The following is a 27,385-nucleotide window of genomic DNA, read 5'->3' on the forward strand; positions in this document are numbered from 1 at the left end:
ACATGCATAGGCTGATAGATGGTCTGAACAGCCCATCAAAGAAAATGAGTGGTGAAATAAAATCTATTTGATCACTTTTTCTGAGTGGTCTGAACAGTCCAACAGTTGAGTCCAGTCCAAGTCTGGCAATTCATATATGCATAATTCAACCTTAATTCCAATTACCTAGTCGGGATGTCATCATTCTTCTATCAGAAGCTAATTTTCAAATGATTCTTTTCATAATCTTCATTTCAATAGCAGTTTATTTTCTTGGAAAACATATGGTAATTTGTAAGGTAGAGCCCAAATTTAGATGGAAAACTATACTTATCCAAAGCTTTATTGTCATGTCATACTGCGAGGTTGCCCATCAAAGCCAGATAGAGACTGAATACGGTCACCAAGTAAGCTACATGATCTAGAAAGCTTTTAACATGACTGAAGAATAAGGTTTTGCGCGCAACTAAATGAGAGGTGTCTCCAATGAAACTCAGTAGATCAGAAAGTCAGGATGTTGGATAACTTCAGTGTCATATCTAATATCAACATTCCTTCTCCAGCTTAGGGTATTCACCAACTGGGTACCTGATAAAGACATGAGAGCTTCAGAAAAATGTGGGCTCTGGAATTTGTTTGGGAAGCATTTAGTTGGGGATGGTATATGGCAAAAACAGGTACTTTGTGAATTTTAGTATTTCGTTGCCAGAAGGAAATAAGGATCCTCAATGAGGCACTGGGCTTTATAAGGCCACTTCTAACTACTACAATATATAGCCATCCACCAAAGGATTTTTCTGTTGGAGGAATGGCGAGGCCCCAAACCAATTCTTAATACTTCACAGTCAGACGGTTTAGGCCAAGTAGAAGCTGATATGGATGTAATGGGTTTATGTATATCAGTCCCAATCTTAATGGTCCAAATTAAGAAGTCTTATTTTGGAGATTTCCGTTGCAATACTTTAAGGCCTTATTCATTTGTAACAGTGCACCTATCCAGGTAAATGTTTCATTTACCTGACAAGTGCACTTGCCCATGTTCTTTTGATTTTTAAGATTCTTAGGTAAATAATAAAATGACATTTCTACTCACAAAAGTAACTATTAAAATGGATAAAATGGTCCCATCATGTTTTATAAAAATTTCTCCCAGTTAGGAAAGTTACTTTTCCCACCTGGGAGATATGTAAGTAACTTTACTGTGGGCCCATTGCTTAATGCAAAAAGAACATGGGAAAGTCGGTCAATGAGAAAAACCACTGGCCAACTTTCCCATGCATATTTACCTGCAAACGAACGGGGCGGGGCGTAAGGGAAAATTGAGACAATGACATCATGATCTCCCTCATCAATGAAGTCTGTCAACCCTATGTATTATACAATAAAAATAGAACCACAAATTGTGAAACCAGAAGTATCAATATAATATAATAAATCTTAGAAAAAATTGTAAATATAACAAACTAAACTCATATGTACATACCAAAATTGTTTAAGTGCAAGTGGGTTACATAATTCATTTGTTCTCTCCTTTGTCATCAAGTATTTTTGAATTCACAATTGCATTTGTTATTTTTCCTTCCTTTTGCATCAGGCGTCTCCCCCTGTATATGGGAGTCCAAAGGGAATCATAAAACCAATTGTTTCCCATTAGGAAGCCTTTTGGTTTCCCACAAGCTTGACTGAATCGTAAGAATATGATTCTGTTTTCCTGACAATGCCACTTAATCTGCTTCAAATAATTCAAAGGATCACATGTTAACCACTTTCTTTTTTGATAAAAAGAAAATTTCCATCAATCTCTCCCTATGTCAAGGAAAGACAAGTTAGTTGAAAAGCATCCCCAATAGTGTGCTATCTGTTCTGTGTCATCTCCCTATCCCTCTTCCAGATGTTTGGTCCACCTTTAGAACAACTTAACTTCTTTGGAGTGCTGGAAGAAGACAAGTGCTCTAATATATGTGACAATTGACCAAAAGCACAAGTCCCCAAATATGAACTAATAAAGGAGGTTAATAGGAGGTTGTGATTTTGGTGCCCCCATAATTCAATGTACTTCAGGCTGGTATCCTGTAACTTACCACATTACATATATACAGATTACTAGGATCCACCAATGGATGAGTAAATCACAAGGCTGTGCAAGTGAAAATGACATGATTACAGTATCACATTTTTAAATCTGAAATTTGGAAAAGAAAATTACTAATACATAAAATGAGCAAATATTACAACAACAACAACAACAATAATAATAATAACAAATAATATTCTATTACCATGAATTTTAATGTCTGTACTCTGAAAACCCTTCATGTGGTTTCCATCCATCTCAAGAGTTCCTACTAGTAAGAAATATTGAATCCCAATCTATGGAGATATAAGTATAACTAAGCATATGGTTTTAATCTTCATCAGGAGTCAAACTTATTCTTTAACTTAGTTTTGAAATTTAGATATTGGAATTTCCTATTACAAACTTGATCATCCTCATGTTTTCTTGAATTTTAGCAGCAACCATCCTTACACATGGCACCTACCAGATACCACTCCTTTTCATTGAATGCCTATATTTTTCTTTACAAACCATAGCTTCTAGACCTCCATAAGTAGCAGTTTTGAAAATACTTACTTGTATCTGCTCTCTCTATTTTAAGCCTGAATGCACCCATATGTCATCCCTATTCTAATCAATACAGTCAAAGCCCTATTCTATATACTATATCCCAGTTTGTATAATAGCAGAAAATAGAAGGAAAAAAGAGAAGCTGAAAGGAGAATACCACCATCTGAACAGATTAGGAGAGAATTAGTACTCTTTATTCTCCCTGAAGCAGTCAGCCAGCTCTTACTTTCTTACATTAACTTAATAAATGAGTTTACAAAACTATCTCTGTTTATGATCATTTATGGACTAGAGTGTCCTTATTTTATAAAGTATGAGGCCTATACTACTTTGCCACCCATATATACTTAACATATTACTTCTCTCAACACTCTCCATCAAGTTGGTGAGCATATATCATACAAACCATGAGGGTGGTGTAAAGCATATGTTAGACTCGGCTGTACAAGGGTAGTACAGTCCTTTTATGTTTAGTTATATATGTACTGCTCTGCTGATGTGGCTCTCACTTAAGTGAGGGTACAATGGTAATATATCTTAGAAGAGTATAAATAAAAGAAGGGCCGACTAGAGGTTTTTGAGATTTTCTCTCTGGTTTGGCTGTGACTTTTCTCCTTTTTCTTCTCTTTTTTTTTTTCGATCAATAACACTTTCATTAATTCATCAATAGAAGATTTACAAAAGGAAGACAAACACGTTTATCTTCCAAGAGCAACAAAGAACCTCAAGAAAAGGAAAAAAAAAAAGAAAAAGAAAAGAAAGAAAGAAAGAAAACACACTACAGTTACAGCTTGGCCCAAAAAAGTGAGTCCCTTTCTGCCCCTTGTTTAGCTAAACCGTCAGATAGGGAATTAGCCGATCTTTTAACCCAACATATCTTAACTTCCATCTCCCGCACCAGCCACTTGAATTTCCTCCTCTCATTATTGTACTTCCATTAACCATTGTGATCTTTAAGCAGCCACCCTATCACCACCTCTGAATCCCTTTCAATTAAGAGTTTCCTGATGTCCAACTCCTAAAGGAGTCACCCACTCCAATTGGGCCCGAGAACATGGCAGAAATGACCCCATTTTCATCCCTAAAAACACCCCCAATCCCTGATTGTCCCGGATTTCCCCTGCTACACCCATCAAAGTTTAGTTTCACGAAACCACTAGGTGGAGGGGTCCAAGCCACACACTAAATTACTGACTTAGTTTGTGTGCAACTTGCAATTTCACCCCACTTCCTCAACAAGTCATCCACAGTGTAATCTGTGAAAAACTCCAAAGATTTCAGCCACTGTACCGCCCTAATTTGAATGATACCCCTCAGATCTGCTGCTCCTCTCTGAGCTTCTGAGGATATCCTGGAGTTTCTTTCTTCCCAAAGTGTCCAACACACTGCAGCCCTTAGTCCTCTCCACATTGTCCTTCCCCTTTTTATCCGCCACCTGAAAAAAGAAGGGGAAAAAAGACCTTGCAAGTCTGATGGGGAGTTCCAACTGTGACCAAAAAGGGACAAAGCCCATTCCCAAATTAATCTCGCAAAATGGCAAAACACCAGTAGGTGAAAACCAGTCTCCCCATCCGCTTTACAAAGAACACACCACTGAGGTGACAAACAAGTATTGGGTCTCTTCTTTTGGAGTAAATCACCAGTGTTGATTCTTTTTCTTCTCTTTCTCCTCCTTCTCTCTCTCTTTTCCTTCTCTTTCTTCTGAACTGAACATATACGAACATCTAATCTGAGTTTTATCATGGTATCATAGCCACGATAATCAGTTCAAATCAGTTGTCTCCTTTTCTCTCTGTTCTGCGCATTCCTCTCTAGGGTTTTGCAGAATTCTCTTTGATATTTAGAGAGTTTTCCAGAAAGGAAGAAAAGGACTGGTCGTTTTCTCCTTTTGGGGGTTTCCATGCCTCCAATGAGTGTAGTCGTTGTGGTTTTGTGTGGTTGGTAGAAAACCCTCTACTCGCGATTCGAAGAGGGCTGGTTTTGTGATGGTGACAGTGCATACTTGGTACCCTCTACTCGACGGGTACATGATCTTCGAACTAAGTTGTGGTATGTAGCAAGTTTCTTTTATATGTCACAGAATTGAAAATATTATTCGTGAGGTGTGTTGTGAGGGTTTCTAGTGCTGACAGTAAACGGCAATAGTAGTGCTGTTGCTAAAAGTGGTGAACAATTGTGAACATTATTGCTGAAACAGTGGTGAATAGTTGTGAGTGTTGCTGCTGAAACCTAGTACTAGGAACCCTAGTGGTGTTCAGTCATTCGTGTGGAGTGTGGTGATTTGTTAGGGCAGTAAAGTAACAATTTAGTGGTACAACCTCCCACTGTTTTTTGTGTAGTCATGGGAGAAAGCAGTGAATACAAATCAAGTGTGATGGTGCCTTCTGATTATCTGAATGTGCAGATGACCTCTATAAAATTGAATGGTGAGAATTATGTCCCTTGGGCTAAGTCTGTTGAAGTTTACATGAAAGCCAAAAAGAAAGTGAAACATGTGAGGGAAGATAAACCCTCAATTGATTCTCCGGGATATGATGAATGGGAGCAAGAAGATGCTCAAACTATGACTTGGCTATGGAACAGCATGGAGTCCAAAATTAGTGTGAACTTCATGTTTTTAGATACAACCAAGGAAGTCTGGTATCATGCAAGGAAACTATATTCTGGACAAGATAACACTACTAGGGTTTACCAACTGTACCTAGAGTACTTCAATCTGCAACAAGGGAATCAGAGTCTTGAAGACTATTATGCTAGTATGAGAAATTTACGAAATGAGTTGAATGTTTATCATCCTCTTACACCAGATGTCAAAATTCAGCAACAACAGAGAGAGCAGTTGGATGTGACCAGATTTTTAGTAGGGATGAAATCCGAGTATGAACCCGTAAGGGCACAAATATTCGGTGGATCTGCTCTTCCCTCTCTTGAGGAAGTGTTTGTTCATATTCGTGGTGGTAGAGGAGGTCAGCATGGTCGTGGTAGTGGTGGTGGACCCATGTATGGTCGTGGTGGTGGTGGAATGTATAATCGTGGTGGTGGTCGTGTTAGAGGACGAGACTCAGGGGGAGCCCGTGGTAGGGAACATGGTAATACTCAGAGAAGGTGTACTCATTGTGGTACAGAGAGACATACAATCAACTTTTTCTACGATCTCCATGGCCCACCTTCAACTTGGGCGAATCATGTAGCTGTAAATGGTGGTAGCTCAAGACAAGAATCTCAAGTCATTGATCAGATCCCCACTATATCTACGGATACTTCCAGAAAGGAGATGGTGAGTATTTCACAGAATGAGTATGAGCGGTTCATTCAGGGTACATCTCAATAGAACACAACTACCCTTGCACACACATGTACGACTTGTCTGGCATTCACATCTTCCCGTTGGATTATAGATTCTGGAGCTTCCGATCATATAACCGGAACTCCAAGTGTGTTTTCATCCATTTCTCCGTCCTCCACTTCCCAATTTGTTACTCTTGCCAATGGCTCTACATCAACCATATGTGGTGTTGGTAATGTTGACACTAACTCATTATCCCTCTCCTCAGTTTTATATGTTCCCAAGTTTCCCTTTAACCTGATGTCTGTTAGTAAATTGACTCAGTCTCTTAATTGCTCAATAACTTTTTACCCTTCCTCTTGTGTGTTTCAGGATCTCAAGACGGAGATGAAGATTGGTGGAGGGCATGAAGCTGGTGAGCTGTATTATCTTGATGGAGGTGGTTCGACAACAACTCTTCAATCATCTCTCTTCCCTCATCAATGGCACTGCAGACTTGGTCATCCGTGTAGAGAACATTGATGTAGACCCCACTGCTATGGTCCCCACTGTGTTCATATGGCAGCATAGCATATTTTTTGTTAGTTATGTCAGTGTTAGTTGGTAGTTATTGGTAGTTATTTCAGTTTGTTGTTACAGCTTGTTATTTCAGCTTTATTATTAGTTCATTTGCCATGTAAGCAATAAGGGCAATTCAGCCCTTTTGCAATTAGTCAACATATATAAATATTAAGAGTGGGTCGGCAAATCAATAGATCAACCCTCTCTCTCTTTTCAAAGCCTCTTCGTGTGCTTCTTCTTTCTCCCTCTCTTCTTCTTCTCTTCTGAAATTTCTCCTTTTTCCTTTCAAATTCAAGACTGATTGTAGTCTTGATCAACTACTTGGTATCAGAGCAAGGATTAGGGCTTCTCATGTGAGTCTGATCCAGCCAACCACATGAGAGTTGCCTAGGGCTGGAAGATTGAGAGGATCCATTTTCGGCTAATTCTTGGAGGTTATCCGAAACTATAGCAGTTGTCCAAAGAGTGGATTGTGTTCTTGATAATCAGGAAGAATCAAAGGAAGATAAAGAGTCCAAGATCAGTTTCTTTATCAAGATTGAAGGTGGCAATCAGAATTTCTGTTCAAAACCTAAAACTGGTTGCAGAGAAGGAGGTCTAATGTTAGTCTAATTAGATCGACTACATGAGAATTTCCTAGGTTTAGAAATTTTTCAACAAAGGAGGATCGGTTGATTCTTGGAGGCTACTGGTAGTGTGCGGCTACTACTAAGAAGATTGTAGGAGGCTGGGAGAGTTCTAGTAGTCAGGAAGAATTAGAAAAGGCTTCGGATCCTCAAGATTAGGGTTTTGCATTAGACAGAAAGTGACGGCCAGAGATTTTCTTTCATAAAGGAAGTTTTTTTTTGCTTGAGAATAACCTTGAAAGAATCATCTTGGTCTATTCTGAGAGGTGTGGTTGGAAAACCTTTTTTTTTCTAGGGTTTTGGGAGAAAACCCTAAAATTCATAACTATTGTTGGTTTCAGATCAGATTTTGAACTGGTTTCATACAGAATTTTGTCTTTCTTTATTCTTTGGAAGACCTAGGCCGGCTGTTATCAGTTGTTTGGGTGTCGTTTTCTATTACAGTAGCTTCAAAAGTTTTTTATTGTTAATTATTGACCAAGAATGGAGTTCAAGAATCAGGGGGAAGGTGTTTTTGGGACTAGCAATTCTGGTAACATGTCTGAGAATGCCTTTCAGATTACAACTGTGAAGTTTGATGGATCAAACTACTTAGAATGGGTTCAATCGGCCATGATGGCCATTGAGGGTAGAGGAAAAGTCAACTACTTGTTGGGAGATGTGAAAGAACCAACTAAGGAGGACCAAACGCATACCAAATGGGTTCAAGAGATCTATTTGATTATGACATGGTTGTGCAACTCTATGCAGCCACATATAATCCGAAACTATTTGTGGGCAAAAACAGCCAATGAAATCTGGGATGTCATGAAAGAGACTTACTCCCAACCCCTTAATGTTGCTAGGGCCTATGAATTGAAGTGTGAGGTTAATAACCTTAAGCAAGGAGAGAAACCAGTCTCGGTTTACTTCTTTACTTTGAAATCTTTGTGGCATGAAATTGACCACCTAGAAACCCTTGAGTGGGAAAGTCAGAATGATGCACAGACTCATAGAAAGCAAGTTGAAACTAATAGGGTTTTTGAATTCCTAGCTGGTCTAAATCCTGACTATGATATTGTGAGACAACAAATACTAACAAGGGACAGTATGACCTTATCTCAAGCCTACTCCTTGGTGCATAGTGAAGAGACTAGGAGAAAGGTTATGATGCAGCATCAGCCCTTCCCACCAGCCTTGGCAGTAGTTAAACCTAAGTCTGGGGGTGATACGGAGAGGGATATAAAGAAGGAAGATAAGTGGGATCTAGTGTGTGAACATTGCAAGAAAACCTAAGCATACTAAAGACACATGTTGGAAGTTGCACCCTCATCTAGTTCCAGCAAAACTGAGGAACAAAAGGAGTAACGCTCATATGGCTGTTAATACCGATTTTGCATCCTCATCAGGCACAAAAGGCACGCCTCTAGACACCTTAGCTGCTGTCCGGGCTGCTCCAACTCAGTTGGAAAATGAAGTTGGGAATTCAGCTCAATCATCTCAGCCATCATCAGCTCCTCCCACATCAGCCTTTGCTCATTCAAGTACTCGGGCCTCAGCTTACCATGCTTCAGGTCCAGGTAACACTGAACATTGTTGGGTAGTAGACTCAAGTGCATCTGACCATATGAGTAGCTTGCCATCACTGTTCACTACCTATCACTTATCTTCTGGTAGAAATAAAGTGTCCATTACTGATGGTTCCCTTGTTCCCATTTCTGGCAAGGGAGACATCAAGTTGTCTAATACAATTTCCTTATCTTCAGTTCTGCATGTTCCTAAGCTTGATACTAACTTGCTTTCAGTCAGTAGTATTACAAAACATCAGAATTGTTCAGCAACTTTTTTCCCTAACCAATGTGTTTTTCAGGACTTGGAGACAAGGAAGGTGATTGGGACTAGCCGTGAGACGAATGGGATCTATCTGCTTGGAGAGAGTTCTCATTGGGAAGAACGTGAAAATAGGAAGTCTTTTGTTTCTCAATCTATTAGTCAGGTTATGCTTTGGCATAATCGGTTAGGTCATTTACCCTTTCAATCTTTGAAGAGTTTGTTTCCAAAATTGTTTGAGTCTGTTCAGATGTCAAATTTGAGATGTGAGAGTTGTGAGCTTGCAAAGCATTGTAGAACATCTTATTCCTTGAGTAATAAAAGAAGTAGTAATTCTTTTGATGTTGTGCACACTGATGTTTGGGGCCCGTATCACATCCCTTCTATGGGGGGATACAGATATTTCTTGTTGTTTGTTGATGACTATATCCGTTTTTCTTGGGTTTACCTTGGGAGTTTTCGAGATGAGGTTCCTGCTCTGACCCAGATCTTTCATCAGATGATTTTAACCCAGTTTGGGGTCAAAATCAAAATCTTCAGATCCAATAATGCGAAAAAATACTTTACCAAGCCATTAGCTTCTTATTTGCTTGATCATGGGATTACTCACCAGAGTACTTGTCCTTATACACCACAACAGAATGGGGTTTCCGAGAGGAAGAATAGGCACATATTGGAGGTGAGTAAAAGCATTATGTTTAACTCCAATGTGCCTATCCGTTTCTAGGGCGATGCTATTCTTACAGCAATGTATCTCGTTAATCAAGTTCTTTCACGGGTTCTTGACATGAAGCCTCCCTTTACCCTTCTATACCCCGATAAAGAATTGTTTACTATTCCCCTTAAAACCTTTGGTTGCACTTGCTTTGTTCAGATTCTTGGACCTCATCGTTCCAAATTTGATCATAAGGCCTCCAAATGCATTTTTCTCAGTTATGCACAAACTAAAAAGGGCTATTGCTGCTATGAACCTACTTCTGGGAGGAGATTTGTCTCGATGGATGTTACTTTCTTTGAGGAGTTACCCTATTACCCTAGGGTTTCTCCTCAGGGGGAGAGTAGTGAGAGTGGGGTTAACTTATCAGAAGTTCCTTTACCTGTTCCATTGAGTGATGAGGGATGTAATGGGGAGGGTTGTCAGAGGTGTTAGGATTTGAGAGTCTATCACAGGCGGTGGAGGTAGGTTGATTTCGGTCATCAGTAGTCTAGGCCAGCCCCAGTTCCTTCTGCGGATCCAGATCCAGGTACCACAGTCCCTTTATCAGATCCAGGTCCCCTTGAGATACCTTCCACTGTTGCTACTTTACCTCCTTTGGATGACCTTGACCTCCCCATTGCAGTCCGTAAAGGCAAACGGCATTGCACCACATCCACAGCTCACTGTATTTCCCAGTTTTTGTCCTATGATCACATGTCCCCCTCTTACAAGTCCTTTCTCACATCCATTGTTGATATTCTTATTCCCAAAACAGTGCAAGAAGCCTTGTCAGTTCCTAAGTGGAAAGATGCAATGAAGGTTGAAATGGATGCCCTTCTAAGGAATAATACTTGGGAGCTAGTTGACCAGCCTAAAGGAAAGAAACTAGTTGGATGTAGATAGGTATTTACTATGAAACATAATGTTGATAGTTCCATTGAAAGGTATAAGGCCCAATTAGTTGCGAAGGGATTTACTCAGACTTATGGTATAGACTACTTGGAGACTTTTGCTCCAGTAGCAAAGATAACCACTATTCGAGTTTTGCTATCCCTTACAGCCAGTTATTCTTGGCCCTTGTTCTAGATGGATGTTAAAAATGCCTTCCTCAATGGAGACTTATAGGAAGAAGTCTACATGCAGTTACCTCCTAGATTTTATGATGCAGAGATAGGTAAGAAGGTTTGCCAGTTAAATAAAACCTTGTATGGACTAAAGCAGTCCCCTAGAGCTTGCTTTGATAGATCCAGACAAGCCCTTGAAAAATTCGGCTATGTACAGGCCTGGTAAGACCATACATTGTTCATTAAAAGAGTGGACTCTTCCTTGACTTTGCTTGTTGTATATGTGGATGATATTGTAGTGACAGGGAATGATAACAGTGAGACTAAGTCTCTTAAACAACTCCTTCATCAAGAGTTTGAGGTGAAAGATCTAGGAGAGCTACGATACTTCTTGGGTATTGACGTTGCTAGATCTAAACATGGGATTTTTATTTCTCAAATGAAGTATGTTCTACATCTATTGAAAGAAACGGGAAAGTTGAGTGTTAAGCCTGCAGATACACCTATTGAACAGAATCACAAGATCAGTGCAGAGGGTGGAGAGACTCTTGAAGACAAAGCTATGTTCCAACGGTTGGTTGGAAAACTCCTCTATCTTTGTTTCACACGACCGGACATCAGTTATGCAGTCAGCGTTGTTAGTCAATATATGCACTCTCCTAGAACTACTCACCTCCTTGCAGTTGAGAGAATATTAGCATACTTGAAGAGATGTCCCGGTAGAGGTATATTGTTCAAGAATAATGATTACGTGAAGATAGAGGTTTATACAGATGTTGATTGGGCTAGGAGTGTTGATGACAGAAGGTCTACCTCTGGATATTGTGCCTTTGTAGGAGGTAACCTTGTCTCCTGGAGGAATAAGAAACAAAGTGTTGTTTCTCGTTCTAGTGTTGAAGCTGAATATAGATCTATGGCTAATGGTGTGACTGAAATTCTATGGCTGAAGTCATTATTTGAGGAATTGGGTATTGCTTATGAGAAGCCCTTAATGTTGTATTATGATAATCAAGCTGCTATTAATATAGCTCAAAATCTGGTACAACATAATAGAACTAAGCATATCGAGATCGACCGACATTTTGTCCGAGAAAGGGTTTCGTCTCAAGAAGTGTGTCTCCCGTATATCACCTCCAGCATGCAGCTCGCTGATCTTCTCACCAAGGCTGTTCCAAGGAAGAAGTTAGAGGCAGACCTATGAAAGTTGGGAATGACAAATATCTATTCCCAACTTGAGGGGGAGTGTAGAGAACACTGATGTGGACCCCATTGCTGTGGTCCCCACTGTGTTCGTATGGCAGCATAGCATATTTTTTGTTAGTTATGTCAGTGTTGGTTGGTAATTATTGGTAGTTATTTCAGTTTGTTATTTTAGCTTTATTATTAGTTATTTGCCATGTAAGCAATAAGGGCAATTCAACCCTTTTACAATTAGTCAACATATATAAATATTAAGAGTGGGTCGGCAGATCAATAGATCAACCCTCTCTCTCTTTTCAAAACCCCTTCATGCGCTTCTTCTTTCTCCCTCTCTTCTTTTTCTTCTCTTTTGAAATTTCTCCCTTTTCCTTCCGAATTCAAGACTGATTGTAGTCTTGATCGACTACTATCCGTCTCTTAGAGCTCTTCAATTACTTGTTCCGTCGTTGCATCATCTTTCTAATTTAAATTGTGAGTCGTGTCAGTTTAGGAAACATCATCGTGTCTCCTTTAGTCCTAGAGTTGATAGTCGTACATCAAGTCCTTTTTCTTTAGTCCATTCAGACATCTGGGGTCCAAACAGAGTAGTGTATTATAATGGTTACAAGTACTTTGTAATTTTTGTTGATAATTATTCAAGGATGACATGGCTTTAACTTATGAAAGAAAAGAGTGAATTGTTTTCTATCTTCCAGAAATTTTATGCTGAACTTCGCAATCAATTTGGTGTACATATTAAAATTCTTCGTTCTAATAATGGCCGCGAGTATTTTTCCACACACTTTCAAGAATATTTGGAATAACATGGCATTATCTATCAAACCTCATGTACCTACACCCCTCAACAAAATGGGGTGGCTGAAAGAAAAAATCGTCACCTTTTGGAAACTACTCGGTCCCTTTTACATCAGATGAATGTTCCCAAACCATTTTGGAGTGATGTTGTACTCACATCTTGCTTTCTTATTAACCGCATGCCCATGTCTATCCTTGAAGGTCAGTCCCCTTTCTCTGTTCTGTTTCCCATGTTGTCTCCTTTTCCCCTTACTCCCAGAGTTTTTGGATGCATGTGTTTCGTTCATAATCTTGGGCCTGGAGTGGACAAGTTAGATGCTAGATCCACTAAGTGTGTCTTTCTTGGCTATTCCAGGACTCAAAAAGGGTATAAGTGCTATAACTCTCATTCTCGGCGTTCTTTTGTGTGTTCTGATATTACATTTTTTGAGTTTGTTCCTTTCTTCTCTAGGTCGGATACCTCTTCTCCTCGGTTGCCATCACCCCCTCTTCTAGTTCCCGTTCCTCTTGTTCCGGTCGTGACCCAGTCTTCGCCTCCAGTGCAGCTACCTGAGAGAGGACCACCTATTCGGCAAGTGTATACACATCGTCAGGCAGATCCGGCAGTTGATCCCACCCCAGCCCCAACTCCAAGTTCTGACCTTGATCTTCCTATTGCTTTGCGGAAAGGTAAACGCAGTTGCACTCTCCATCCCATTTCCAATTATGTTTCTGTATCTCACCTTTCGGCTTCCCATCGACAGTTTGTTTCTATGTTATCCTCTGCCTCTGTTCCCAATGATGTCCAGGAAGCCCTCAATTCTCCAGGGTGGCGCCAAGCAATAGAAGAAGAACTCTCAACCCTAACTCATACTCATACGTGGGACCTCACTACTCTTCTTCCTGGTAAGCATGTGGTCGGTTGTAAGTGGGTGTACACGGTTAAATACTTACCTAATGGAAGTGTTGAACGGTTGAAAGCTCGGTTAGTTGCCAACCACAGCAGTATGGTATTGATTACACAGACACCTTCTCTCCGGTTGCCAAAATTGGGTTAGTTTGTGTTCTAATTTCTCTTGCTGCTATGTTTGATTGGCCCTTGTTTCAGCTTGACATCAAGAATGCCTTTTTACATGGTGATCTTCTTGAGGAGGTGTACATGGAGAAACCACCAGGGTTTGTTGCTCAAGGGGAGGGTGAGAAGGTTTGTAGACTTAAGAAGGCTATTTATGGACTTAAACAATCTCCCCGTGCATGGCTTGAGAGATTTAGTGAAGTGGTGAAGAAGTTTGGAATGAAATAGTGTCAAGTTGACCATTCCGTATTCAGCTATGAATCAAATGCTGGGAAGATTCTCTTGATGGTATACGTATATGACATTGTTATCACATGCAATGACAGACCAGGAATTGATAGGTTGAAGACTTACTAGTATGATCACTTCCAGACAAAGGATCTTGGCAAATTAAGATACTTCCTAGGGATAGAAGTTGCAAAGTCCAAGAATGGTATTAATCTGTGCCAGAGGAAATATGTTCTTGATTTGCTAGAGGAAACAAGGTTGTTGGGTGCCAGACCAGCTGAAACACCTATTGGAACTGAATGCTAGATTGGGTAGTGATACAGGTGAGGAGTTTGAGGATCCGGGAAGGTACAGAAGGCTGGTGGGTAAGCTTAATTACCTAACCATCACTCGACCTGATATCTCATTTGCGGTTAGTGTAGTGAGTCAATTTATGTAGAATCCGAGAATCCCACACTGGGAGGCAATCCTAAGGATTGTGAGGTATTTGAAGGGTGCTCCAGGTCGTGGTTTGTTGTACAAGAGTGGAGGAAGTCTTGAGATAGAGGGATACACGGATGCTGATTGGGCCGGGTCTATATCTGACAGAAGGTCCACTACAGGGTATTGCACTTTTCTTGGTGGGAACTTAGTGACATGGAAGAGTAAGAATCAGATAGTTGTAGCAAGAAGCAGTGCAAAGGCTGAATATAGGGCTATGGCTCACACATGCGAACTGGTGTGGTTGAAACATCTACTAGAGGAGATGAGATACTCGATTGACACTCCTATGAAGCTATACTGTGATAACCAAGCTGCAGTTCATATCTCCTCTAATCCAGTGTTTCACGAAAGGATGAAGCACATAGAAGTGGATTGCCACTTTGTACGTGAGAAGGTGCTTAGTGGAGTGATAAGTACAACATATGTGAACACAGGAAATCAATGGGCAGGTTTGTTTACCAAAGGGTTGAATCGGGGAAGAGTGGACTACATATGTAACAAGCTGGGACTATATGACATATACTCACCAGCTTGAGGGGGAGTGTTAGAGTCGGCTGTACAAGGGTAGTACAGTCCTTTTATGTTTAGTTATATATGTACTGCTCTACTGATGTGGTTCTCACTTAAGTGAGGGCACAATGGTAATCCTTATATATCTTAGAAGAGTATAAATAAAAGAAGGGCCGACTAGAGGTTTTTGAGATTTTCTCTCTAGTTCGACTGTGACTTTTCTCCTTTTTCTTCTCTTTCTCCTTCTCCTTCTCTCTCTCTTTTCCTTCTCTTTCTTCTGATCTGAACATATACAAACATCTAATCTAAGTTTTATCAATATATGTCCACAGATCATCCAATTGGTCTCTAGTCTTCACAAATGGAGTATCTATGTCACCATTCTAAACCTGCTCTCTAACAAAATGACAATCCACCTCAATATGCTTTGTCCTCATAAAATACAGGGTCCAATGCAATATGGATTACTGCTAGATTATCATAAAGAGGAGTAAAAAGTGATTCAAGGCCTGAATAGCATGTTAATGATTTAAGAGGAGATGATTAGTAGTTTCTCATGAAGGACACACACATGAGGAAAAGGCACCAGTTTTTCCATTTCCTTTGAAGCCTCCCAAATGTGTTGATGACTCGGTTGGCTACTTACCAATAGGAAACTTTGACCTTTGGAGGAGATGGAGCCAATATTCCAATAGGCGTTTGAAGTGTATAACTAGGGGCATGCCTCTAGGTGAGGCACACTCAAAATGCCCTAAGGCATACATTGGAGGCAGGGATGCTTTTGAAGCATATGCCTCAAACACCTTTTGCAAGAGACATATGCATCTAGTACACCTCCTTGTGGCTTACTACTCGACAACAATTCTTCCTTTTGCATTCTAAACTATGCCTCACGCCTCAATGTTTTAAAATTTTTCTGGACCAAACCAAGTGGCCTTTAGCTAGAAAGGAGAAAAGCCATATTGATTTGGTAAAGAGTATTGAAAAAGGAAGCACAAGAGAAATTCCTGCTAGGATTTGTAGTCCACACCCCCTCATCTCTCCACTGGAAAAACAAAGACATCTCTAAGATTTTTTGTAATGAATTACTTTGTTATTTTTTGTAATGAATAAAGTGTAATACAAAGTATTATAGATCCTAGAACATAGGTTGGAAGGACTCTGCATATCCCTTTTTTGAAAAACTATTTTATTTAATCCCTATTTACCCCTAGGCCCTAGCTTAGACCATCAGCCATACTATCTTCCGACCTTTGAATCCACCAAATTGATACCTCCATTTCCCTCATCAACCACCTTATCTCCTTGATTGTTTGTTTATACTGCCAAATTGTCTGGCTATTTATATTGAGCCTATTAACTACAACCTTAGAATCCCCTTCTATCACTAATTTGCTAATATTCATTGACCATATCAACTTCAACCCTTGTAGAACATCCATTGATTCTGCACTTATTGAACCCCCAATTCCAATTGGTTATTGCTAGGATTTTGCCACTTCCAACTCTAAACACTCCACCAAGAATCTTTAAATCATTGATCAAAATGATGATTTCATGGGTTTCAGTCTTTCAGAGTAGTTTAATGCCATTCTCAACCCCAGGTTCCAAGAAGTCCATCTGTTATCCATTCTCAACCCCAGGTTCCAAGAAGTCCCTCTGTTATCCATTCTCAACCCCAGGTTCCAAGAAGTCCCTCTGTTATCCATAGATATGAAGTCGGCAGCTGGTTTGTGTTTTGAAGTGATTAGATTGTAGATCCTGGGGTAGGACTGGCATGAAGGAGAACCTTCCCACTAGAGATCCTCCCAAAATATCACTCTCAAGAGACAAAGTCATACATAATGTGCTGACATGGTCAGTAAGGTCCATTGAAATATTTGACATAGACATAAATATTTTTTTGGAAATTTTGATGCTTTATGTAATGGTTAAGATTAATTGAAATCTTGGTACACTACTTGGACGGCCAAGATTAATTCATTGATCTTAGGAGACCATTTTGATAGCCTAGACTTTTTTGTTGTTTTGGCACTTTTTTTGGATGGCCATATTAGTTGAATTTAGTACATCATTTCAAATGGTTGACAATTTGAGATTAATGCACTAATCTTGAGAGACCACTTAGATGACCCAAATCTTTAGGTTAATTTGGAACATCATTTACATGGCACGTACTTTGTATTTTATCTTTTTTTTTTTTAATTTGGGTAATGTGATACATCATCTACTGTATGACTTCAATGGGGTAAATTGCTTGAAACCTTTGTACATCACTTGAATTTTCAAGTTTGGTCAACTGATACTGAGGTATGAGTTCAATGATCTAGATCTTTAGTCAGAAAATCAGGACTAGGAATATCTCTTTTAGCATATGAAATGGGTAAAGAAAAATTAATATTGTCTTCCATTGTAAGATAAGAGCATTTTGGGCTTTAAAAAATGTACTTATTTAACAGAATGGTGACAAATGGGGTTACTTGTCGTGATATTAAGTACAAGGAGCTAAGTGTCACAAAAAATAATATGGGGGGATGAGTGGCACACTGCCAAAGTACAAGGGGTCCTTGCAATTTACCCTTTCTTGATTTTTTTGACAGGTAGGTTTTGATTGTCAGGTTTTAATGTGTTTTTACTTTTGGCATTGAAGTTAGTTTCTTATGGTGATGGGGTTTCAAATGTTGTATTGATATTATATTTTTAGTACACTGCTCTTGTTTTTATTGATATATTTGTATACTACCATTTGGGTTTTGATTTTTTGCTAGAGCCACAAAGATCACTTCTATGGTTCTATCTTATAATCCTATTCTTATTCTTTTTGAAACTATTTATTTTTACTATAAAAAAAGAACTCTATTATGCCTCAAATATATTTCATACTTAATAAGCACATAGTACATGTCAGATGGTTCATTTCAAGACTAAGCTTGTTTTTGTGACTTATTTAGGCTATGAACTTTTGTATCAGGACTCTACCAAAATACTCTATTCACATCTATTTTACCCATCACTTGAAAAGCTGAAGACATCAGCATTCACTGAGTTATTTGTGGTATCAAACAGCGACTATTTGTGTCTTATTGTTGAGGAATGTATTTCAGAACTGGAAGTTTTTCCTGACCTGTTGTTATCCTTGCCTGATAGTAGCTTCAAAACAGCAACTAAACATTAACTTGAAGATTTAAACTACAGGCTCAACCAATTTTGAACAGCAGGGTAAAAACACCATTCTTCAGAGCACTGTAACAAGGACAAGGCATAATCACATGAAACTAGTTCCCTTCACAAAAACAGTAAAATACATGACAATAATAAGTCAAATAGGGGAAAAATAATGGATATGATGAATGTCCATACATCTTTTGTTCAGCAATTCCAAGTCAAAATTTATCTTTTGACATTCTACTTACTCACTGCCTACCATTAATACAAGCCTCTTTAGCTGCAATGGCGTCCTTGTAAACCTCCATTAAATCTGGGACTCTATCCAAATACATAGTCACATAGGTCTCCACAAAGTTCTTCTCAGTAAGCTTAAACGCCCAAATATGCTTCCTGTCTACTTCAAGCAGCTTCTTTGTCTCCAGAACCTTTAGTACCGAATATCTTGGCCAGATCCTTGTGCAAAATCCATATCCAAGAAGAATGGGATTTGTAATTATAGTTGATCGATCCAGCTTCATGGTGCTTGTATAGAAATCCATCAACCTCTTGATCTTCTCTTCTGAACAAGTTATAACAAAAGGTGCTCTCTTAAAAGCAGACATAACCTCTTCCTCAGACCACCCCAAGCTTTTAAAAACTTCCATTTTCCTTTCCCATGTAGGCTCTTTCATTGAAGACATTGCTCGAACAGCATGAACAAACAAAGAACTGCTGGATTGGAACCCCAACTTTTTAACAGTCTGGACAATCTTAATCATCTTATCCACCTTCTGCAATACAGTCATTGGTTGGGAACTGATCAGCTTGGAGATGTGTGCAATGTGTACACCATGACTCGTTAAGATAGCAACATTAGGTTGCATATTTCGTTTGAGATCAAAACTTAGCAGCCACGGATAGCGTTTAACGGTCTTGATGACATCTTCTTTAGTCTTCAGAAATGTCAAGAGGACTTCAAAATTTGGTTTTAAAACATTATCCAAGCTTTTAAGACCATTTGGATTTGAGATGAGTAGATCTGCGAGAGTGGAGCTCGAAAATCCAAAACCAAGAAGGTATTCTATCTTGGGTTTGAACTTTCCCTCTAAATTACAGCGGAGAAGCGAAGGACGCTTAGTGATGAGTTTTGAGATGTGGGTATCAGAGAAGCCATGGGATTTTAGGAAGTTGATGACAGAATCGTGCTTCTGGGTGTTTCTTTCATCGAGTTGGATACTTTTGGATGCTGAGAGAGCACTTTCTATAGAAAGAAAGCATGTATTCACGAGGTATTGAACTGTAAATGGCAACGATGGATCCAAGGAGATCGCTGGGGCTGCTATCTTTGTTGTCAAGGATTTGAGAAATGGGTTATGCAGGAAATGAAAATAAAATGTTCTTCTGTTTTGGGAAATGCGATACATTTTCAGCAAAGATATTGAGAAAGAGTAGATGTTCCAAGAAACTAACCAGAAAGCAGAAACCAATCTCCAAACGTTTGAGAAATTTGAAGGCACAGAATGAAACCATGAACAGCTTTCCTGAGGTGAGAAGAAGACCAGAAGAGTAGAGAGTCTCGCCTGAGAGTACAAGTGAAGGGCAATAGAAGGAAATGACGGAAGTCAGGAAACGTCTTCGCATGTCAACGAGTCGGGTTTGACACGGTTTTGGATCAACCCGGAATTGCCAATGCAACTCCCAACTCCCATCACGATCCGACTAATGGAATTATGGAACCCAACTCGGCCCATCTCACATTTGGTACGCCCATAATCAAACCTATAACTGCGTTTGGTAAGAGTGTAGATGTAAATATTTTTTATTCACGAAAATACAATTCGGATGGTCAACAATGTTTGAATTGTCATTTGGTTTTCTTAAAGCTGTGTTTGGTTGGAGTATGAATGCAAATTTATAGAGTGCAAAACATTAAAGTGGTTCAAGATTTACACACCCACTTTGCACTCAGCTCATTTGTTTTGAAAGACGCAAATAAGAATACAATTTTTGTGGATGTTTGGCATTTCCATCAATGCAAATACAACTGTTTCTTGCTACCATTCCAGCTACTCCCACCATTAAACAAATATAAAAAATAACAAGCTGCCAGGGCATCTTGGTAAAAAATAACAACATAAAAACAACCAGCTACTCCCACCATCAATGCAAATACAACGGTCTCTTCTGCCAAGTAAGCCAGTTTCTCTCTCCTCTTCACGCCAACGAAGACTATTCCTTTTGAATAAGAACTATGGAGCTTCCAAACGGCATAACATTAGCAGCCCGGGCGTCCTGTCACATATGTATCTGCTCTGATCTTTATCAAAATGCTGGAAGGCTTTATATAGATGTTCGTCTCTTTCTAGCTTGTGCCTATGCATGGTTGCAGTAATAAATTCAATATAATCGATTGTTCCATTTCCATCCACATCAGCCTGAAAAAAGAAAGAAATGATCAACCCAAGAATTTTAGACATGTAAAATAAAAGATCAAGAAATCTAGCTTATTTTTTTCAATGCACTTATATCTTACAGCTTCTTAGTTTGATGTAAGGTTCATTGAGTAAGATTGCAATTCTACTAATATTTGATTTTCGCAACAAGAAAGGGGAATGGGGGAATAAATGGATGAAATGGGTCCACGGAAGTTGGAATCAGGCCACAAAGCCCACAGCTTCTTAGTTTAACACTTCTCCTAAATTTGACAAACAATAGGGGAGGACAGAATGCGGGAGAGTCAGCACCAAACCATAGATTTGTAGGAACATTTCAGCTTCATTCATTCATTAATTGTTCAAAAGAATGTTTACATGGTTTTATATGGAAAATTGAGAATTCCTTTTTGAGATCTACAATATATTTATTTTCCTAAGCAATGAGATTAAAGAAATGCTTGCTAGAGAATGAATCTTCTAAATCCTTCAAATATTCAGAAAATCTTGAGGGTCCAGTCAAATCTTGAAAAGATTTGGCTATAAGAATCTTGATAGGATTTGGTTGAAAGTGAACCTTTTGAATATCACATGGGGTCTTGACAGCAATTAACTTCTTGGGCTTGTTATAAAGGATTCAATGTTTTAGGCCTCTGGAGAAACACACTTAGTGGGCTTTGGTTTTCTGAAAGAAACTCACACATTACCAACAACTGGTGTATGAATTATGAGGGCCTTGGACCCATGTACAGGTCCCCTGTCCTGAGATCCAAGATTCTCCCATGATTGGAGTCCTTGGACGACAATATTGATAATACATGATTAAAGCAAATATACTAGATTGTGGTAAACTTTTTTAGCATCTATTATGCATGAACTATATGGTGTTGGAGGGGTATGGGGTCTAGACTAGCTAATGGTGGGACAAATAACAGGGGTGATGTGTCTTTCTTTTTAAGAAAAGGTGGCTGCATAGCTCAAATAAAAGAAAGGGATAAACCTGTTTGGTGAAAGGGATGATGATTGATCAGCCTAACTGCTAGTAAACTATGCTAAGCAGGGGGGATATCTTAGGGAATAAGTGGATTCTGTTTTGGATCTCAAAAACAAAAAAGAATTACTCAAAACAGGAGAATAGAATGTACCAACATGATAACCAGAAATTCCAAACCTTAAAACATAAATTTGAAAAAGGCAAAGTTACTGATAAAACAGAATTAATCAAGATAACAAAAATGCTCTCCTATCTAGAAGATCCAAAGAAACTCTGAGATAATTGGATTCTTCAAATCCAAATAATTATCAGGTGGCCTTTCGCAAGACAAGGATTAAAGAGGAACCAACTATTTAAAGGGGTGGCTTCCCAAGGTGGAAATCTGTAATGTGAATTCGAAGCTTTGAACAGTTTTAAACAAGGGTGGGTGGTAAGACTAGCCAAATTGTATTGACATTTTCAAGCTGTACATCATTTTTTATCCAGATCTCCATAACTTTGTATAGGGCAAACAGCTCCAAGGCTGACTTACAACTTGGGTCCTCCTCTCATGTGGAATCCTTTAGATGTGCTGATCCATCTAATCATTGACATCTCCCAACACCTCATTTAGCCAAACCATCAGAATTACCTCCATATCCACTTGAGAGAGATGTTCACTCTGGCCTCTCTAATGTCATACTGCATTATCTAAGGCCCCTTCAAACCAACTAATGGCCACCTTTGAATTATCATCCACCTTAACTTGCAACCATACAGCACAATGCCTTCTTCATATCATGAGAGGTTTACAATTAATTGTTGCTCTAATCTAGGCTTTTTTCCATTCTATTGTTCTCTTGTACTGTTTTTTGCCTGTTTTACTTACTGGCGAACCTTCAATACCTTTTATGCTTTCCCAGTATCCTCCTTGTAGTACACTAGGTATGCATAAGTATGTAATGCAATGGAATGGGCAGGCAAAAGGCCTTTTTTTTTCATTATAAGGACAAAATGGTTTATGATTTAGCAGATCACTAATTCTTTCTCTGACTCTAAACATTTCCTTGTTGTTTTATCCCTATTCTCTTGATTCATATCATTTTGCTGTTGTAAATTAATGCTTGTTGTAGAAGTGGTCTTGATTCATATCATTTGTACAACTGATGGACTCTCAATAGAACATCGTTCCATCCATTTTAATGTGATCTTTCTTTGAATGGATTTCCAAAGTGGTTGATCTGTGATTTTTGCAGAAAGCCTTCCCCACATAAGCCAAATGATTTTTGTCTATCAGGTTGAAAAATATAATCCTTTCTGATTTGACTCCATGCAGTTTGTTTATCAGTATTGGTAAGATATTTTCCCCATAGGCAATATAGATGCTTTTAAGCATTCTAAAGATCCTCTAACAAAATCTATGCAGATCTAATAAGTTTATACAATTACATTCCAAGGACCTTCAGGCAGCCCATGGCCACTTTGAGCCTAGATTGATGTGGTTTATATTTCTCATCTTCCCAAATAAGAAACAAATCTCTACCCAGTGCACTAATAAATGATTTGGTGTTTAAATAAAAGATTTCCCATATATGCACCATCTTTTCTAATTCAATGGGCTATTTATTGGCATACTCTTTTAAACAATTACTTGGTCTAATCCTCTTAATTTTCTAATTTCTACCTTGGAGGAAGATTCTTTATACTCAATTTGGTGAATTTGATTAATGATATATGGGCTTTAAAAAAATGAAATTTATTTATGTTAATGAGTAACTTAATATGATGAATTACTTCTCATAAATCAAGAGCAGTCCCTTTCTTAAGCTTCAAAATGTGAAAACCTTTCATTAACACAGCATTCAATTCAAGAAGCAGCAGTTGACAAGATAAAGCAAAATAGCAAGAAGGTAACCGAGGACTAGGAGTCTGAAAGGCCAAAAATAAAGGGAAAAAATCCTCCATTAGAGATGGAATTCAATCAGCCAAACTCGCAGAAGAAAGAGAGTTATTTCCAAACTCCATAACTAAATAGAAAGGGGTTTTTTGAGCCTTAAGCTCTGCAACCTCCCTTGTGATGATTCCCCCAATAAAATACAGATAAGTCAGTAATCGAAATAAATTCAAAGGATCACGTGAAGTTCCTTTTAATTTCCATTGCTGGCATGCCTGTGTTTCATTGGGGGTTGAAGTGCTGTGACAACAGTAACAGTTGAAGGTTAGGATGAGAGAAGCGAAGAAAAATGAAGCAATAACTCTAGCATGCGGTGAAATCAAAAAGTTCCAAGTCACTTAATCAATCAAAAATAAATCAATAGACAAGCAATAACTCTAACATCCAAAAAAATGGAAGTAGATAGCAAGATAGATGGAACATTACCTAGAAACGAAGAGGAAAAACAGAGGAAAAAAAAAACACAAAACCGAAAAGGTTTTTTTTCTGGTTCTTTGAGTTTTGTGAAGAAGAAAAAGCTGGCTCTTATTCCATTCAAAATCAAGTTCGGAGGTGCCTTTCAAGCTCGTTCTTGATGATATTAAGTGCTGGAGTAAAAAATCCCACTCCAGTTCAGATTTGGTGATTCTTCTTCCTTTCTCTACTTCTCAGTTCAGATTTATAGCAACTTGGTGAGATCTAAACCTCTGTTTGTGTTGAATCCACCTTGCATTTGGTGATGTTAATGATGTTCTTGTGAGCCAAGGATTATTTCCTTGATGTTTGTAAGCTTCTAGTTGCAACTTGAGAAGACTTTTGTACCCATTAATTTATGAATTAGTGGAAGACTTTTACGGACCATAGGTCCTGTGGTTTTTCCCCGATTTTGGGGTTTTCCATGTAAAAATTCCGGTGTTCTATTGTGTGGTGATCGTTATCTGTTTTTCTGTTACTTGGTTGAATTGTTTACTTATTATTATTGTTGTTGGCAAACCCATTTTGATACACAAATTTGGGGGAAAGGTTCTTACTGTCCTGGGATTGGTTTTACATTCATTTCTGCTACTATAGTGTAACTTGCCCAACAAAAATGAAAAGGTTAGGATTCTCTCAAAGGAAAACCAAACAAACAACAAAGTAGATTGAAGGTAATCGGAAAATGAAGGTAGATCGGATTACCTCTGTGAAAATGAAGGCAGTTTAGAATCGCTCGCAGTTGCTCGCAGTTTCTCCTCTATCTACTCGGTTTCAGCCCGCAGTTGAGAGTGCTCGCCGTTCTCCTCTATCTCTCTTTTTTCGAGGGTTTTGGAAAAACTCAAAACCTATTTACTTCGACTGATCATAAGAGCAAATTTTTCTTTCCTTTTTAGAAAGCAATATTTTCTCCTATTTTCGATACAAACCTAAGAAAGTATACAAATTTGCATCGAAAATCGATGCATTTTTGAAATCTAACCAAATGAATGCAAATATGAACCAGAGTACAAATTTGCAACGTTTTAGATTTGCCCTCCAACCAAAAGCAGCCTAAATTTTAAAATTTTGTCAAAAACTGTTAACTTGGTCAGGTATTCATCGATTTGGGAGGTTAAACCAATGACCCGTACTAGATCAAGGGTTTCAAATAAATGTGTTCGGTTGTCTAATTACTGCCATCCTTCTACATATAGCCATATTGGAATCTCAAAAGTGCATTTCAGTAAATTAACTTTTCCTCCTATTCTAATTAATTTTAATGGAGAAGAGGCAAAGTGTTGGAATTTGAAGGGAGGGTGTCACAAACAAAATCCGAGGTGTTATGTGTTACTACCCTGAAAGTACAAGGTGGTAATATGTAATTTACCCTCTTTTGATTTTGGGAAATTTTTCGCAGTCTGCATCCCAACTTTCAAGGGGCCATCGGCCTTGTCCTTTTTTTATTTATAAAAAGTTAAAAACTAAATTATTTATATATATTGGACCTAAAATAATGTGTATATATATATATATATATGCATACATGAATGAGATTCTGATATAACTACCAACCCAATTACATCCCTAAGTTTGACTATTCTTAAAATTAAAAGGTCATTTATTAAAACAATTAAAAATGCAAAAAAGCAAAAAGTAAATTTCCTAAAGCAAAAAAAGTTAGGAAAATATAAAATGGTTGCAGATTATCTTTTAAAAGCTACTTTTTCAAAGCAAGAATAAAACAATAAATATTAGATGTTAGAACACAAATTAATACATGCATTTGGATATATTTGACTAAGCCCACATTTTTAAGAATTGAGGGATTTCTATTGTATATGTGTAGAACAAGGTCCAAAATATGGCAATGTATTAGTGGTATAATATATGGGGCTGTTTATCTTTAAACACTAGAATCCCCCCTAACATGTCCATTGTGAAAAATGGAACGAAAAAACCCATTTAAAGCGCACAATATACAATTTTGATTACATTAAAGCAGATAGAGCCAAAGATGTTCTTCCTTCTTTCTAGTAAAAGTCTCCAATGCTTTGTGTTCTATTTATTTCGTAAACCATCCATATAGAGGCAACAAAGAAAATGAGGAATTGTGATTTGTGGACCAAAGTAAAACAGGTTGATTGGAGATGGGATAATGAGGCCAAAGAATGGAAGTGTCTTTCATGATCCAAAAGGACTGAACACTATCACAGGGTCCGTTTGGTTCACAGGCAGAACCGCAGAACCAGAACTGAAATCTATTGGAATGGTCTATTCCTACCATCTATTTGGTTTAGACAGGAATCCAAATCGGAATCGGAATCAATTGGAATGGATTCTCATTCTCAATGGAGGGGGAGGGAATGGCCATTCCCTAAAATGGGGGAATGCCATTCCACCAGGAACGGAAATGAGATTCCGATTCCACCCCAACAAACAGTTGGAATCAGAATGGACCAATTCCAGACCCCCATTCCCGTGAACCAAACAGACCATCAGTATTTTGTTTGTCTACATGATCAGTATTGGTGCATTCAAGTTGAAAATTTTCATTTGTTTTTAGAGATGAAATTGTGGTCTGAAAAGTCCAATCGTCTAGTCCAGTGTCCAAGTCTGACATTCTTCTACAAACAATTCAACCCAACCTTAATCCCGATTACATAGTTGGGAATGTCACGATTCTTGTGTCAGAAGATAACTTTCAAATGCTGTTTTGTCTTCATTTCAATAGCAGTATTTTGTTCTTGGGAAAAAGAAGGTAATTTGTAGGGGAGAGCAGAGCCCAAATTCAGATGGAAAACTATACCTATCCAAAACTTCACAGTCAATGAATCGTACCGTGAGACAGCCCATTAAGACCAGATAAAGACTGAATACGGCCACCAAGTAATATACACGATCTAAACTGCTTTTAACCTGACTAAAGAAGAAAGTCTTGAGAGCAACTGCATGAAAGATGTCTCCCATGAAACCCAGTAATTCAGAAGTCAGGATGCTGAATAACTTCAGTATCATATATTCATATCCAAACCCGACATTCTTTCTCCAATCTCCAGGCGAAAGGTCTTTTGACCAACTGGATACCTGATAAAGACACGGGAGCTTCAGCAAAATTTGGACTCTGGATTTCTTAATTTGGAATGCATTTGGTTGGAATCATGGTTTTGAAAACCAGACTGGACCAGATGGTGAGACCAGTTGACCCAGGAACGGTCATGGCTCCAGGTCTGGTTTTGGACCCCAAAACCGTCTGACCAGGGTTTGGACCAGATGGCAGACCATTTGACCCGGGAACCAGTGGTCGGTGTGGTTCCGTTTCCGGGTCAGTTTTTAAAACCATGGTTGGTCTAGTATGTTGGTTGAGGATAGCATGTGGTGAAAATAGTTACTTTGTGAATATATTATTTTGCTGGTATTTGGTTGCCAGAAGAATAGAAGGATACACAATGAGTCACTAGGTTTTATAAGGCTACTGCTAAGTAGTGCAACAATACATAGCCTTGACTGTTGGAGGAATGCCGAGGCC

General features: G+C 38.6%; 1 protein-coding gene across 13 annotated transcripts; it reads right to left on the reverse strand.

Annotated features, from left to right (window-relative positions):
* Window positions 1–290: 290 nt before the first annotated feature.
* On the reverse strand, window positions 291–20,438 carry LOC148845528 (transcription termination factor MTERF8, chloroplastic-like). Of its 13 annotated transcripts, none has more exons than XM_088954152.1 (4): window positions 18,343–19,664; window positions 18,043–18,161; window positions 1,266–1,346; window positions 291–567 (listed from the first exon to the last, which is right to left on the reverse strand). In XM_088954152.1, exons 1-2 carry the CDS (start codon window positions 19,487–19,489, stop codon window positions 18,154–18,156), a joined length of 1,155 nt encoding a protein of 384 aa, XP_088810278.1. In that variant the 5' UTR covers window positions 19,490–19,664; the 3' UTR covers window positions 291–567; window positions 1,266–1,346; window positions 18,043–18,153. The 13 variants fall into 13 exon arrangements, with proteins under 13 accessions (XP_088810278.1, XP_088810274.1, XP_088810279.1 ...); XM_088954148.1 differs by having other exon boundaries at window positions 18,332–19,659; XM_088954157.1 differs by lacking the exons at window positions 291–567; window positions 1,266–1,346 and adding an exon at window positions 1,380–2,116 and having other exon boundaries at window positions 18,343–18,856; window positions 19,536–19,788.
* Between the last annotated feature and the right edge of the window lie 6,947 nt (window positions 20,439–27,385).

The sequence above is a fragment of the Nelumbo lutea genome, chromosome 7, assembly GCF_056320005.1.
Source record: "Nelumbo lutea isolate HS-2025 chromosome 7, American lotus-T2T, whole genome shotgun sequence".
Classification (NCBI taxonomy): domain Eukaryota; kingdom Viridiplantae; phylum Streptophyta; class Magnoliopsida; order Proteales; family Nelumbonaceae; genus Nelumbo; species Nelumbo lutea.

Bases quoted from the DNA above. Each gene is read 5' to 3' on its own strand.
- LOC148845528 (XM_088954154.1), bottom strand. From the start codon at position 19,489: ATGTATCGCATTTCCCAAAACAGAAGAACATTTTATTTTCATTTCCTG. The intron at 2,056-18,342 runs GTAGGCAGTGAG...TAATGTGGTAAG, and splicing joins TAAAGAGGCTTGTATTAATG to TTACAGGATACCAGCCTGAA.